Raw genomic sequence first — 14,162 nt, 5'->3', positions numbered from 1 at the left:
TCCTGCCTCTGCCTTCCGAGTGCTGGGATTAAAGGTGTGCGCCACCACGCTGCACTGTCAGGCTGTGTAGCCCAAGCTATAGCAGGACTTCAAATCCTCCTGAGAATCACAGTGCTGCACCACTGTGTCCAGCTTGGAGCTCATGTTTGTGTGCAAGAGTTAGGTGGTAGGTGGCTGGAGAGATGGCTCAGAGGAATAGAGCACTGGCTGCTCTTCCAGAGGTCCTGAGTTCAATTCCCAGCAACCACATGGTGGCTCACAACCATCTGTAATTAGATCTGGTGTCCTCTTCTGTACTGCAGGATACATGAAGGAAGAAACCTATATACATAATAAATAAAAATCTTTAAAAAAAAAAAAAAAAGAGTTAGATGGTAAAGCCCAGTCCCAAACGTGGTGCTTTGGAAGTGGTACTGTTGAAGGTAACGGTATCTTGAGAGTGTGATTCCCGCCATTAGGAAGAGACATGAAAAGCCTGATCAACTCTGCAGGGAGCAGGCCATCTTCATACTTGGGGTCCCTCTTGACCTATGCCTGGCATCGAGCTCCCAGCCTCAACAACTAGAAGGTAGCTTACTGTTTAAGCACTCACCCGCTGTTTGTTCTAACAGCCCAAAGAACCTGCCCTTACCAAAACAGCGCAGGACATTTCACAAGCACTCACTCTCCAGACACCAGTCTAGGAATTTAACCCATCTGCCTGGTCTTCACCATCGCCCCAGCGTGCAGCTTTGCCAAGGCCTCTCTCCTGTGCCACCAGGTTGCTCATCTTGGGCTCCAAATCCCTCAGACACTTCTTTTCGAACCTGAGCTCCCGCTCCCAGGATGTACTGCACGTATCTTTAACTTTGTTCGGTGTACATGGACTCTTTCCAAACAAGCAGCCCCACGAAGTGGTCAATTCATGACAGGTTGAGACCTTTTCCCCAGAAAACTACAGCCACCCCCACCTTCATTTCCCACAGAGGAAAGTCTGGGTGGGGCTGGGAGCGGTGGTGCAATGAGTCAGGACCACGAGGCTGAGGGGGACAAAGGTCCGGAGGTGGGACTTCGCAGAATTCCTGAGATGGGTGGGTCAAGCGGCCCCACCCCTTGCCCCAGGCACTGCCAAAGCCTTTGGTTCCGGATACTCCAGAGTGACTGTCACCATGGAGTTCGACCTGGCCGCAGGTATGCTCCCCGGGAATGGTGGATTTGCGGTGCGAGGTGGGGTTCGGACTCAAACCCAGGGACCCCAACGAAGGGACTCTCCCAATCGCCTGCTTAACCTGTCTTAACTTCTCTCTCCTCTGTAGCCGTGGGCGCTGGTTCTAAGAAACCAGGAGGCACAGGTCAAGTGGGAAACCCCAAGCACTGTCCCCTTAAAGCTCCGGGCCAGCCAGGGGCAGGCGCTGCTCACAAACCAATGGTGAGTCACCTCATCACCAGCATTGCGTCCCCCTGCCCGAGAGCCCAGGATGGGGACTGGCTTCTGTCCCGGGTGTTCAGCCACATCTCAGCTTTCCAGCTTGGGTTGGAAGCTGCATGAGCAAGCTTACTGTCACCTCCCTGACCTTTACTGTCACCCCTGTCCCTTATTCTCCTCCACCTTATTGTCCCTCACTGTCACCACCACCTCCCTTCTAGCGTGGCCACGGCAGCTCCTCCGATTCCAGCAGTAGCAGCAGCAGCAGCAGCTCCAGCGACTCAGAGGCGGAGGGAAAGGTAAGAGGCTACCCTTCTCCCTGCATGTTCTCGCGCACCCCTGACACAGAGCCCGGCCACGGTCAGAGTCAGGTTGGGATCCTCCTCGCTGCAGAGGGTGGAGCATGTCCAGTTCTGCTTCTAACCGTGCCACCTCTTCTCTCTCCCCGACCCATCGTCCTCGGGCCTCCAGAAGCACACCGCTGGCTGCAAGAAGCATGAACGCTCCCCGGACAAGGCCAAGAAACCCAAGGTGAAGAAGGAAAAGAAAAAGAAGAAGGCTCCCCACTGACTTATTAAAGCTTGCAGCCCGCCCCGCTCCCCAGCGCCCCCTGCCGGTCAGGAGCGGAGGCCGTGCTGAGCCCATCAGGTTTATTGTTGCGGTGTGCAGCTGGAGACGAGAGCACCTTGGCTGGAAGGGAGGGGCTCGGGCCTGGAGAGCCGGGCCCGGGTTGGGCGAGATGAATGTGGCAGCTGGAGGCCAGGCTGACCGCTCACCGTACCAGGTGGAAGGTGAGCCAGTACATGAGCAGCGGCTGCGCGGCCGCCACCGCCATGGTCAGGTACATGCGCAGCTGGTTCCGCGCCCCGCGCACCGGCACCCCTTCGGCCGCCGCCTGGGCCAGGATCTTGAGCCGCAGCGTCCGGATCTGCATAGCAAGGGGGGTGGGGGAGAGATGGGAAAGATGGGTCAGCGTGGGGCTCCCTGTCCCTCTGCGGCCTCCAGCTTGCACTCCTAGAAGAGTCTGCTAAATTACTACCTCCCCAGGCCTATGAGCGAACCACCGTGGGTTCCAGAGGCAAAGGCCAGGCAGGCTCTGTAGGATGTAGACCAGGGAGCAGCAAGACTGTAGATCCCCGGCCTGGAGGGCGTGGTCTAGCAGCTTCTGCCTACCCTGACACAGTACCCTCCCTCATGCTAAGCAAGCCCTCACCCTTGCTAGGCCAGTGCCCTACCACTGAATACACCCCCAGCCCCAGAAGGTACGTTTTCAAGGCATGCTAGAAGAGCTCTTTTCTTTTTGTTTTGCTCATGCTCAAACGCGTTCTCTTTTTAAAGGGGGTAGACGGCAGGATTTTGATGTGTAGCCCTGGCTGGCCTGGAACTCTATGTAGACCAGCTGGCCTCAAACTTGTGTAGATCCACTTGCCTCAATCTCCCGAGTGCCCCAAGTCACGGCTTTTCTTTTTTCTTTTCTTTCTTTCTTTCTTATTTTTTTTTAAAATATTTATTTATTTATTATGTGTACAGCATTCCTTCCATGTGTGCCCGCAAGCCAGAAGGGGGCGCCAGGTCTCATTATAGATGGCTGTGAGCCACCATGTGGTTGCTGGGAATTGAACTCAGGACCTCTGAAAGAGCAATCAGTGCTCTTAACCACTGAGCCATTTCTCCAGCCCCCTTATTTTTTTTTTTTTTAATTTATATTTCTGAGTTTGTTTTGTGGTGTTGGGCTCTTGAGCTCTGGTATGGAGTCAGCAAACCTTGTAGGTGTCGGTTCTCCCTTCACTCTGGGTTTCAGGATAGAACTCAAGTTGTCAGCAAGTGCCCTGTGCCTTAAGTCATCCCACAGGCCCTGAAATGCTCAGAGATTTTTGGATGTGTGTGTACGTATTTGTGGAGCCTAGAGGACACCCTTGGATGTCTACCCCACCCCCACCCCGCTTTTTTTTCCAGACAGGGTCTCTTATTAACCAAGCATTTACCAAGTAGGCCAGGGTGGCAGATCAGTGAGCCGCAGCCTGTGTTCACATGCCCAGCCCTGAGACTATAAGGGTATACCTCACTCCTGCCCCCATGCCCAGCCCTGAGACTATAAGGGTATACCTCACTCCTGCCCCCATGCCCAGCCCTGAGACTATAAGGGTATACCTCACTCCTGCCCCTCCCATGCCCAGCCCTGAGACTATAGGGGTATACCTCACTCCTGCCCCCCCCATGCCCAGCCCTGAGACTATAAGGGTATACCTCACTCCTGCCCCTCCCATGCCCAGCCCTGAGACTATAGGGGTATACCTCACTCCTGCCCCCCCCCATGCCCAGCCCTGAGACTATAAGGGTATACCTCACTCCTGCCCCCATGCCCAGCCCTGAGACTATAAGGGTATACCTCACTCCAGCCTGCCGCCCTTCCCTTTAGTTTTTCTGAGGCAGGATTTTTCTGTGTAGCTGGCTATCCTAGAACTCACTCTGTAGATCAGGCTGGCTTCAAACTCAGAGATCCTCTGCCTCCCTAGTGCTGGGATTAAAGGTGTGTGCTACCTCTGCCCACTGCCCAGCTTTTTTTTTTTTTTTAATATGAGTCTAAGGATTTAACTCTGGTCTTCTTCACTGGCAGAACCATCTTCCCAGCTCCTTTAACTTTTAAAGGATGACAAGGTTCCCACTTACGGCCAGATTTCCCTAACAGTGCAGTGTTTGCTCTCTGCTTCTTACTCAGGCTGAGTCTAAACCCCCAGACCAGAGGTGCAGTCATGAGGCACCATCTTACAAAAGAAGAAACAGAGGCTTAAGTACAGCTTAGGGTCAGCCTAAGCATGGCAGTCCCCACTGCCCTCAATCAGCACTGGAAGGACTGCCTTCCTCCAGGGGCATGCTGGGAGACAGCCCAGGCTATAGATCAGAAAGAGCCTCTGTACTGGGTAACCCTGGCTCCCAACTTCCTGACTGGTCCTTGCTCTTCTCAAAGGACCCACACAGGAGATCCTCTTCCCCTCCAGGAGGGCTCCCAGCCCCCAGGTTTAGGACACTCTAAGCCCTTCCCGTTCAGCACTATGACGCTGATCCAAATTCTCTATACGAGGATGCTCTAAAGACCCCCCCCCCCCCCAGGTCTGTGCAGGAGGCCTGTGGTCCATCTTGGCCGCCCCAGCCCCACTCACCATAAACACAAAGATAGACACACAGCACCAGCCAAGCACGAGGTAGTAGCCGATCTTCCCAAAGAGCAGGCCCATGAGGACCCCGCCGATCATCCTAAGAGTGGGGAGAGAGCGGGCTGAAGAAGAGGCCAAGGTCTGGGGCTGGGAGGCAGGCAGGAACACTCACCCGACATATTTGTAGCCCAGGAAGGCCACCAGGTCAATGGTGGTGAGGTCCGTGTTGACAGTGACCAGGTAGAGACTGAGAAGGATGGCTACAACCTCCAGGGTCAGCCAGGCCAGTGCCGAGCTCGCCTGTAGTCCCAGGAGGTCTGGGGAAAACCTGCCAAAAGGGACAACCACACTTGCTCTGTCATGGGGCTGACAGCTTGTGCGTCCCGTGGATATCCCCTGGGGCAGTCCTGTGCTGAGGGCCACTGGAGATGGAGCAGGGACCACCACCAAGGATCTGGGTCTGTCCCCAGACAGTAACACTTGAGTCATAGCTTGAATGGGAGCCCCATGAGCCCTGTGGGGGGTACCATGAGGGTTCCTCCTTACAGAAAGGACAGCTGGACTGAAGTGTGAAGGAAGAGGCAGGAGCTGGTGGGGTAGGGCCTTGGTCTCTGCTCCATTCTGGAGCCTCAGCAAAAACCCACTGGTTCTCCTGACACTTGTTTGTGGTGCCACAGAAGGGAAGGAATCTGCGCTGCGAGGGAGAGGTGGGCCCGATGGCCTGGAGGTTGGGACCCAGGATGGGAACCACAGCGCATGGGCAGGAGCGGGCACACGTAGGGTAGAGCACATTCCTGAGTCGACGTACTAACTGGGTGTGCAAGGGCCCGAGGTGGCAGCAGTGTGAGGGCGGGGTGAGCAAGGCGGTGGGAAGGATCAGGGGCTTGATCTTCGAACCACAGACGGGTGGACAGAGAAACGGGGTAGGGGGAGGCCAGGATCACCCAGACCACTCTTTCAGCCGCTACAAGAGCAAGAGCACACGGGGGGGGGGGGTGATGGTGGGGAGATGGTGGGGAGCGGCTCAGTCAGGGGACCGTGAACATGAGGACAGATCTGTGGGTGGAGGCCAGAGGAAGGCAGGGTGGATTTAGGAGATTACCCAGGTATGCTGGGCTTCATGTGGGTGGGTGAAGGATGTCATTCACTGAGGTGTGACATCTCTACCGCGATCCCCTGCTCCAGGATCCTTACCTGTCCTGGGTCCCCAGGGCAAGGCCAGCCACCAGGATGTAGGTGATGAAAGCCATGGCTGTAGAAGACAGACACAGACACTTGTCAGAGGAGGGAAACCCTGCCTGGGCATCAGGCACCCAAACATCTGGCCCAGACATGCCCCGGCAGCGGTGGGAGAGTGAGACCTGGAATGTAGAGGTCTGGAGCGTTGATGTCAAAGCGGGGGGCCACTGGGGTATCCTGCTGGTACTGCACCTCCCAGTCCTGCGGAGAGAGTTGAGAGAGTGGCAGGACCCCAGATGAGGTCCTTCCACCCTGCTTCCAGGCAGGTGCTGAGCGGTGGGTGGTGCTGACCTGGTGTAGGTAGGGAAAGACGAGCAGGCCCAGCTTCTTGCCCACGTACACGGTGTCCACGGCGAAGTAGTACTTCAGCTTGGTGACAGGGATGAAGCGGTCAATCTGGGGAAGCAAAGCGCAAGCCTGAGGCCCTGTGGCCCCGCCTGCCCCTCACCCACTGCCCTCAGCCCAGCCTACTCACATTCTTGTCTACCAGCTCCTTGCCGTGAGCGGCCAGGCTGCTCCCATAGGCCATCGCCATGTTGGACATAGGGTCAGCCAGAAAGGCTGCCTCGGGTGAGGAGGAAGGGGAGGGGTAGCCCAGACCACCAGATGATGGCTGGGCTCCATAGCCCCGACTCGGGGCTGAACTTGTGTCATCAAAAAACTGGTGGGGATCAGCCATGCCTGGCTGGGACACCGGGACCCTCCGTTTCGAGGCTGCAGAGGAAAATGGAGGGAGCTCATTAATTCTACACAGGTTCCACCACCTGCTCCGGCCATAGCTGGGGCAAGTCACCAAAATAGCCGTGGTTGTGACGTCAGATGGGCTGCCATCCTGGCACCCACTCATCTCTCTGTCCACCCCCCACTCACCTGCCGTCATCACCCGTCACCTGCCTACCCACCATTCACCCCCATTTTCATCTGTCTAGACAAACGAGGATGGGGGTGACGAGAAGAGCTCCACAGTCCGGATGCCCACCCTGTGTAAAATCCACACTTGACTTCCCTTAGTCCTCACCGCTGGGCGTCTCAGTGTTCCCTAACACTCTCCAGCCTGGCGCACTCTCCGGCTCTCTCCTCTCCTCCCCAAGGCCGTGCTGCATGCAGGGCGCCTCTCTCAGCAGCACCCACCAATCCCCCTCCACTGGTCCACAGCACTGAGCATCAGCTGTTTCTTTCCTTCACTGTAAGGCCCCCAGGGTGGGAATGGCACCTTGATCACAGCTGACTCCCCCGGCTCCTAGAACAGGCATAGACTGGGCACGCACCCTATTGGACACATAAGGAAAACAACGTCCAGCCAGCTTCATAGCTAGTACAGTGCGCAGGGCCAGAGAGTCTGGTAAGTGCTATTCCGTTAGCCCTGATGGAGCGCTGACCCCACGCCATGTGAACACCACAAGAGCTACGCTCATTCACTCACAACCAGCCTGATTCAGCCGATGCTATTACCATTTTTTTTTTTTTGTATTTTTGATTTTTCAAGACAGGGTTTCTCCTAGCTTTTTTTGGTTCCTGTCCTGGAACTAGCTTTTGTAGACCAGGCTGGCCTTGAACTCACAGAGATCCGCCTCCCTCTGCCTCCCGAGTGCTGGGATTAAAGGCGTGCGCCACCACCGCCCGGCTGCTATTACCATTTTAAAATAGTTTTAATAAGTCAGAGTTGGGATTTAATAAAGATACTCCAATAGGGCCGGGCGATGGTGGCGCACGCCTTTAATCCCAGCACTCGGGAGGCAGAGGCAGGCGGATCTCTGTGAGTTCGAGACCAGTCTGGTCTACAGAGCTAGTTACAGGACAGGCTCCAAAGCCACGGAGAAACCCTGTCTCAAAAAACAAACAAACAAACAAACAAAAAACTCCAATATAGGCTTGAGCACAAGGGTTAAGAGAAAGGCACTGGGGGTTGGAGAGATGGCTTAGTGGTTAAGCACACTGGCTGCTCTTCCAGAGGACTGGAATTCAATTCCCAACACCCACACAGCAGAACTAAACTGTCTGTAACTCCATTTCAGGACACCCTCACACAGATATACATGCAGGCAAAACGCCAGTGAACATGAAATAAAAATAAATTAGAGAGAAAGAGAAGATACACCGAGTATAGGTGTGGGCTTCTTTAAGAATCACAGGAAGTAAAATGGACCCAGGAGATGCTATAGGCTTTTCAAGGCAGCTTGCTGTTATCCACATTTTATTTTAAAGATTTATTTATTTATTTATTTATTTATTTATTATGTATACAGTGTTCTGCCTGCAGGTCAGAAGAGGGCACCAGATCTCATTCTAGATGGCTGTGAGCCACCATGTGGTTGCTGGGAATTAAGCTCAGGACCTCTGGAAGAGCAGCCAGTGCTCTTAACCTCTGAGCCATCTCTCCAGTCCCTTGCCCACATTTTATAAAGGAGAAAAACAAGACCAAAGAAGCTGAGGGAGATAGCTAGAGAGATGGCTCAGTAGTTAAGAACACTGCCTGCTCTTTCAGAGAACCTGGGTTCAATTCCCAGCACCCACATGGCAGCTCACAGTTACTGTTTGTAACTCTAGTTCCAGGGCATACATGCAGGCAAAACACCAATGCCTATGAAATTTTTTTTTAAAAGAAGCCGAGGCTCAAAGTCTCTCTGGTAGTACAAGACAGTGCCCCTTTCAAGACTTGCTCAGCCAGGCATGATGCTGCACACCTTTAATCCCAGTACTCCGGAGGCAGAGGCAGGAGGATTTCTGAGTTCAAGGCCAGCCTGGTCTACAGATGTTCCAGGATAACTAGGAGGACTACATACAGGTTGCCTGCCTCAAAAAACAAACACCCCCCCAAAACAACAAACAAAGGAACAACAATGTGGAGGGGCGGGGGAACGACTCAGCCGTGGAGAATGTTTGCCGCTCTTCCAGAGGACCTGAGTTCAATTCCCAGCACCCACAACCTGTAAAGTCAACTCTGGGGATCGAACACTGCCCCTAGGCTACACACACACACAAATATAAAATTAAATCTTTTTTAAATTTTTTTTTATCGTTTATTTAATTTTATTTTATGTGCATTGGTGTGAAGGTGTCAGATCTCCTGGAACTGGATCTTAAGACAGTTGTGAGCTGTCATGTGGGTGCTGGGAATTGAACCCGGGTCCTCGGGAAGAGCAGTCAGTGCTCTTAACCGCTGAGCCATCTCTCCAGCCCCCTATAAAATTAAATCTTTAAGACAATAACAAAGTAGCTAGTACCCAAGGGCTGAAACCCAAGGTTGCCCTCCAGCATCATCCACACACACACACACACACACACACACACACACAGCCTCCTCCCTCCCTCTTTTCTGCTCTTCCAGTGGCTTCCCCCATCTGTATGAAGTCAGGTGCAACTTTTCTGAATTATTTTGGGGTTCTGTTTTTGTTTTATGCCATGCTGGGAAATTGAACCCTGCATCTTGCACCCTTGTCCCTCGCATATGCTTGGGTCAGCTCACTACAGTTTTCCAGGGGGTGCCAAGCTCCAACCCTGCTTCTAGGACACCACAAAACCACTGATTCATCTCTCCTGTCTCACCAGAAACATCTAGCTAGGACTTCTGTCATGAGGCCCTGCTGTAGACGCTAACAGACAGGACAGCCAGCGCTCCTGCCTTCCTGGACGGTCTCTGGGTTGGGTCCTTTCTGGCGCTCAGAAATGGGTGACCCAATTTTGCACCCTTGCCTCCCATTTTTCCTCTGAGTGTGCAAGCTCACTTACTACCAGCCCTCACAGTGCCTTTGGCTCCTGGGCTCCATCTCCGACTGCTCTGAGGCCTCCTGGGTCCAGCCTCAGCTCTTCTACCTCAGGAGTGACTACTGGCTGCCTCTGGGCCTCACCTTTGTGTCCACCTGGCCCCCTCTGATATCTGGCTCACCTACTCACCCTCGCTGTCCTCTTACCCTCCCCTCTGTCCCTGTCATTGTCTACTGGCCTGAAGCATCTCACTTGGTCTTGCCTCCGTTTCTTTCTTCCTTCCAGTGTTTGAATCAGGGCTTTGCTATGGAGCTTAGGCTACCTTCAAACCCACGATTCCCTGGAGTGCGGGAATACAGTGTAGACCACTACACCAGGCTCCTCGCCTATTCCTAGCCCCACTGAAGGAGTCTCCAGTGGGCAGCCAGGTGCTGCCTTTGAAGTATGGAGCAATGGAGAGCAGGGCCTTGGGCATGCTAAGCAGGCGTCCTACCACTTAGCTGCGGCACCAGCTCTCTTTAAGTCTTAAATGTTCAAGACAGGGCCATGCTGGGCGTGGTGGTGCACGCCTTTAATCCCAGCACTCGGGAGGCAGAGACAAGCGGACCTCTGTGAGTTCATGGACAGCTTGGTCTACAGAGTGACTTCTAGGCCAGTCAGGGCTACATTGTAAGAACCTGTCTCAATAGAAAAAGACAAAAAAACAAACAAAAACTCAGGGTCTAAGTTCTCCAGGTCAGGTTGACTTGGAGTTAACTATGTAAGCTCAGGCTGGCCTTGAATTTGAGATCTGCCTCAGCCTCCCAAGCAGGGGTTCTAGGCCTACACCACCAGTCCTTGATCTGTGATACTCATATCTTTATCTTTTTTGATTTTTTAAGACACAGTCTCACCATGTGACTCTTGCTATCCTGGGACTTACTCTGTAGCTCAGGCTGGCTTTGAAGTCCTCCTGCCTCTGCTTTTCACGTGCTTGGATGATAGGAATGTGCCATGTCACCCGCACGGTTCTTTTTTTTTTTAAATACTTATTTATTTATTATGTATACAATATTCTGTCTGTGTGTATGCCTGCAGGCCAGAAGAGGGCACCAGACCCCATCACAGATGGTTGTGAGCCACCATGTGGTGGCTGGGAATTGAACTCAGGACCTTTGGAAGAGCAGGCAATGCTCTTAACCTCTGAGCCATTTCTCCAGCCCCCCGCACGGTTCTTTTAAATGAACACAAACCTTTTCATCTTCTGCCCACGATCAGGAACCGCTATACTGAGAATCAAATCCAGACAGCCTTGTGTGACCAGCCTCAGCCCTGCCAATCACTCTGACCCCAGCGCCAAGGCCTCCTCTCAGGTCCCAGCTTTGACAAACTCTTTGCTTTATTCTGGAACACCCTTCCCCATGGGCACCCGCCAGTATCACACTCAGGGGCTCTGCTCAATGTTCTCATTCCACTTGTTCGATCTCATAGCGCCCAGGGTCCCGTTTTCCCTCCTTCATATCTACTCAGTTGTCTATTTTCCCTGCCCAGGGCTCTGTGGCCTCTCCCTTCATGAACCCCCTAGGTTTTTCATCATTAGGCACGCGCTCTTTCAGGAAGCAAGGCTACTTCAAGCCCGAACGACTGAGTTTCCCTCTCCATACCAGCCTGTGCACGCCACACCCCTACCTGTCCTGCGCTCTTCAGAACCAATTCTTCTTCTTTTTTTTTAGCTTTGGAGCCTGTCCTGGCACTCGCTCTGTAGACCAGGCTGGCCTCGAATTCACAGAGATCCGCCTGCCCCTGCCTCCTGAGTGCTGGGATTAAAGGCGTGCGCCACCACCGCCCAGATGAACCAATTTTTCTTAATTCTGTGTGCATGTGTATGTGTGTGTGTGTGTGTGTAGGTCAGAAAACAGCTTTTAAGAGGCAGTTCTCTCCTACCATGTGGCCCGGGTGATCGATCAATCTCAGGTAATCAAGTGTGGTGGCAGGCAAGGGCCCTTACCCAAGCCATCTTTTGGAATTCACTCCTGACGCCCACCCCCCCACCTTTTTCTTTAAAGACGTTGCCGGGGCAGGCCTTGACCCCATAGTCGTCTTCCCTCCAGCTCCCACATGCTGGGGTTCTTGGTGTGTACCAGGCACCTCACTCTCTTTGCTTCAACCAAAGCAGCTCCAATGCTTCAGACTGCCTCTGACCCCTGCCCTGTATCGGCAGCTCCATGAGGACAGGAACAAGTAAATGCTAGCTGGCTGCTGCTGGATCCCCTGCATCACGCATCACGGGCAGACAGACACCAAAGCTAAGTAGTGAAGGGGGTAAGCGGAGCTTCCGCAGGCCCTACATCCTCATTACACTCTCTTACTACTCAGCTACTCTTGTTGACTGACGCATTTGCTTCCGAGTTACATGTCTGTCTTCCTCCTGAACTCTAGCTGTAAGAAAGCAAGAACCAGGGCTTTGGTGGTTACTAGCGTGTGCCCAAATTCCAGCCCAGGGCCCGGAACAAGGTTCACTGGAGCAAGATACGCTAGATGAATAAATTAAACAAACAGGACCTATATATATTGAGACTGAGAGGAACTTAAAAGAGGAATTCAGATTCGCAGCTGGGAAAAGGAGGTTAACAGGACGATAAATACTGGTTCCGATCGTAATTGGGGTGTCAATATGGTCCTGTCAGCTCAGAGTGCCCAGGCGGCCCTACTATGGAGCGTGGGTGGACAGCTCGTGGGCACTGGGGAGCCTCCGAGAAGAGGGGAGCACAGGAGGGCAAATCGCTGACTGCAAATGAATGGAAGTCTCGTTTCTCCGAACATCACATTAAATCCTACCCCAACTTGCTTTCTTTTAAAGGAATTTCCTAAAGAACCTACCCGCGATGCGCCCCCTACCCGGACTTGGCATCTCTGCGCTGTGCACACCTAGAAACTCCAGGTCCTGGATCCCTCGACCTCCGTCCGACCTGAAGTGACCTCGCCAACCGCCGCGACTGCCCCGCCACACCCTTGCCCGCCCGATCTCCTCAGCCAGCCACGTACGCCACTTACGCAGCCGGGGCGTCCCCGCCGGCGCCGCCAAACCTGCCGCGTGCATGTTTCGACGCCACCACCGCGAACGCCTCAGCCGCGGTTCGGAATGGATCCGCCTGGTTCCCGTAGCCACGCCCCAGCGGTGCCGAAAGAGCCAGTAGGTCTCACGATGGTGCAAGAGAGCCACGCCCCCTAGGGGGAGGCCTGTTGAGTGGGCGGTGGCTTACGTAAGAGGCGGTAATTGGAGCTCAGGGCGTCAGGGGCGAGGCCGTACTTGACGGGCAGCAGGGCGGAACCTGGTACGGTCCGTGGAGTAGGCTTCAAGCCGGAAGGAAAATGGTCCTGGTGTTGAGCGCAGAGGTCGTCGGGAAATGTAGTTCTTTACAGGCAGGCACTCGATTTGGTTGGCTGAGAGCCCAGGGTTGCTGAAAAAAGGTGAAGGGCGGATGCGGATGATCACAATTATGCCGGCTCTAACGTTTACACTAGAGCGGCACTCCTTACAAAAGTATTTAGGAAGCCGGGCGGTGGTGGCGCACGCCTTTAATCCCAGCACTCGGGAGGCAGAGGCAGGCGGGTCTCTGTGAGTTCGAGACCAGCCTGGGCTACAAGAGCTAGTTCCAGGACAGGCTCCAAAATCACAGAGAAACCCTGTCTCGAAAAACCAAAAAAAAAAAAAAAAAAACGTGAGAAACGAAGTTTAGAGTAGTGGATTACTTCTGTATTCCCAGTGCAAAGGAAGTTGAAGGAGAGTCGCTAGTTCAAAGCCAGTCCGAGCTTCGAACATAATGAGCTCTAGTCTCAAAAAAAAAAAAAAAAAAAAAACCATAGAGAGAGATAGGGTTGGTGGTGACGCACACCCTTTAATCCCAGCATTCCGGAGGCAGAGACGGTCGGATCTCTGTGAGTTCGAGGCCAGCCTGGTCTACAGGAGCTACTTTCAGGACAGACACCAAAGCTACACAGAGAAACCCTGTCTCGAAAAACCAAAAGAAAAAAAACATAAGTAAATAAACAAGACAGACTGAAAAGGAGAAACTCAAGAGTCAGGTCAGAAGAGCTGGAATCTTTCTTCATACATACCTTTAAGCACTTTCCCAGAAATTCACAAAAATGTTCTCACATGGTGTCTTTTTTTCCTTTCAAACTCTTTTGCCCACCAAAAACAATGCGTACAGCCCCCACAGTTGAAACTATGCAAGTGCACCTTCTAGCAAAGAGCCCTGAAAACTAACTTCCTCTGCGTCCCCGGATGTCCTTTTTCTCTCCTTTATGTGCCCCCACCTCTTTGCTCTGAGAAAGGGTCTCACACAGTCTAGGTTTACTTCGAGCTCACTAGACTAAAAGGGAACTGAACCCCTGACCTTCCTACCTCTACCTTCCAAATCCAGGGGTTACAATGTGTGCCGCCACCACCCATGGCCAGTCTCTTTCTGTTCCTCTTTCTTCCACTTATCTCAGGCAAAGAAAAATGGGAGGAAGTGACTTGTTGGAAGTGATAAGCACCCCAGAAGGAGGTGGTTAGCAAGCAAGCCTATCGTGACTTCCCCTTCCTCTTCTATACTTGGCTTTCTGGGAGTGTTGAGACTCCTCATCCCCTCTGTGTTGACAGCTGACTCCTAGGCACAGCCTCCATTTCTCAT

General features: G+C 53.2%; 2 protein-coding genes across 5 annotated transcripts; one reads left to right on the top strand and one right to left on the bottom strand.

Annotated features, from left to right (window-relative positions):
- Nucleotides 1-1,113: 1,113 nt before the first annotated feature.
- C2H19orf33 (chromosome 2 C19orf33 homolog) lies at nucleotides 1,114-2,181 on the top strand. Its single transcript, XM_057761374.1, has 4 exons — nucleotides 1,114-1,170; nucleotides 1,296-1,408; nucleotides 1,627-1,704; nucleotides 1,877-2,181. Exons 1-4 carry the CDS (start codon nucleotides 1,149-1,151, stop codon nucleotides 1,973-1,975), a joined length of 312 nt encoding a protein of 103 aa, XP_057617357.1. The 5' UTR covers nucleotides 1,114-1,148; the 3' UTR covers nucleotides 1,976-2,181.
- Yif1b (Yip1 interacting factor homolog B, membrane trafficking protein) lies at nucleotides 2,047-13,855 on the bottom strand. Of its 4 annotated transcripts, none has more exons than XM_057761370.1 (9): nucleotides 13,603-13,855; nucleotides 12,529-12,944; nucleotides 6,275-6,513; nucleotides 6,091-6,195; nucleotides 5,922-6,000; nucleotides 5,755-5,812; nucleotides 4,733-4,888; nucleotides 4,567-4,660; nucleotides 2,047-2,333 (listed from the first exon to the last, which is right to left on the bottom strand). In XM_057761370.1, exons 2-9 carry the CDS (start codon nucleotides 12,581-12,583, stop codon nucleotides 2,178-2,180), a joined length of 942 nt encoding a protein of 313 aa, XP_057617353.1. In that variant the 5' UTR covers nucleotides 12,584-12,944; nucleotides 13,603-13,855; the 3' UTR covers nucleotides 2,047-2,177. The 4 variants fall into 4 exon arrangements, with proteins under 4 accessions (XP_057617353.1, XP_057617354.1, XP_057617355.1 ...); XM_057761371.1 differs by having other exon boundaries at nucleotides 12,538-12,944; nucleotides 13,603-13,852; XM_057761372.1 differs by lacking the exons at nucleotides 12,529-12,944; nucleotides 13,603-13,855 and adding an exon at nucleotides 12,364-12,509.
- Between the last annotated feature and the right edge of the window lie 307 nt (nucleotides 13,856-14,162).

This window comes from Chionomys nivalis, chromosome 2, assembly GCF_950005125.1.
Source record: "Chionomys nivalis chromosome 2, mChiNiv1.1, whole genome shotgun sequence".
NCBI classification, from domain to species: Eukaryota; Metazoa; Chordata; class Mammalia; order Rodentia; family Cricetidae; genus Chionomys; species Chionomys nivalis.
The sequence above is the reverse complement of the archived record's forward strand: the minus strand, read 5'-3'. Positions and strand labels throughout refer to the sequence as shown.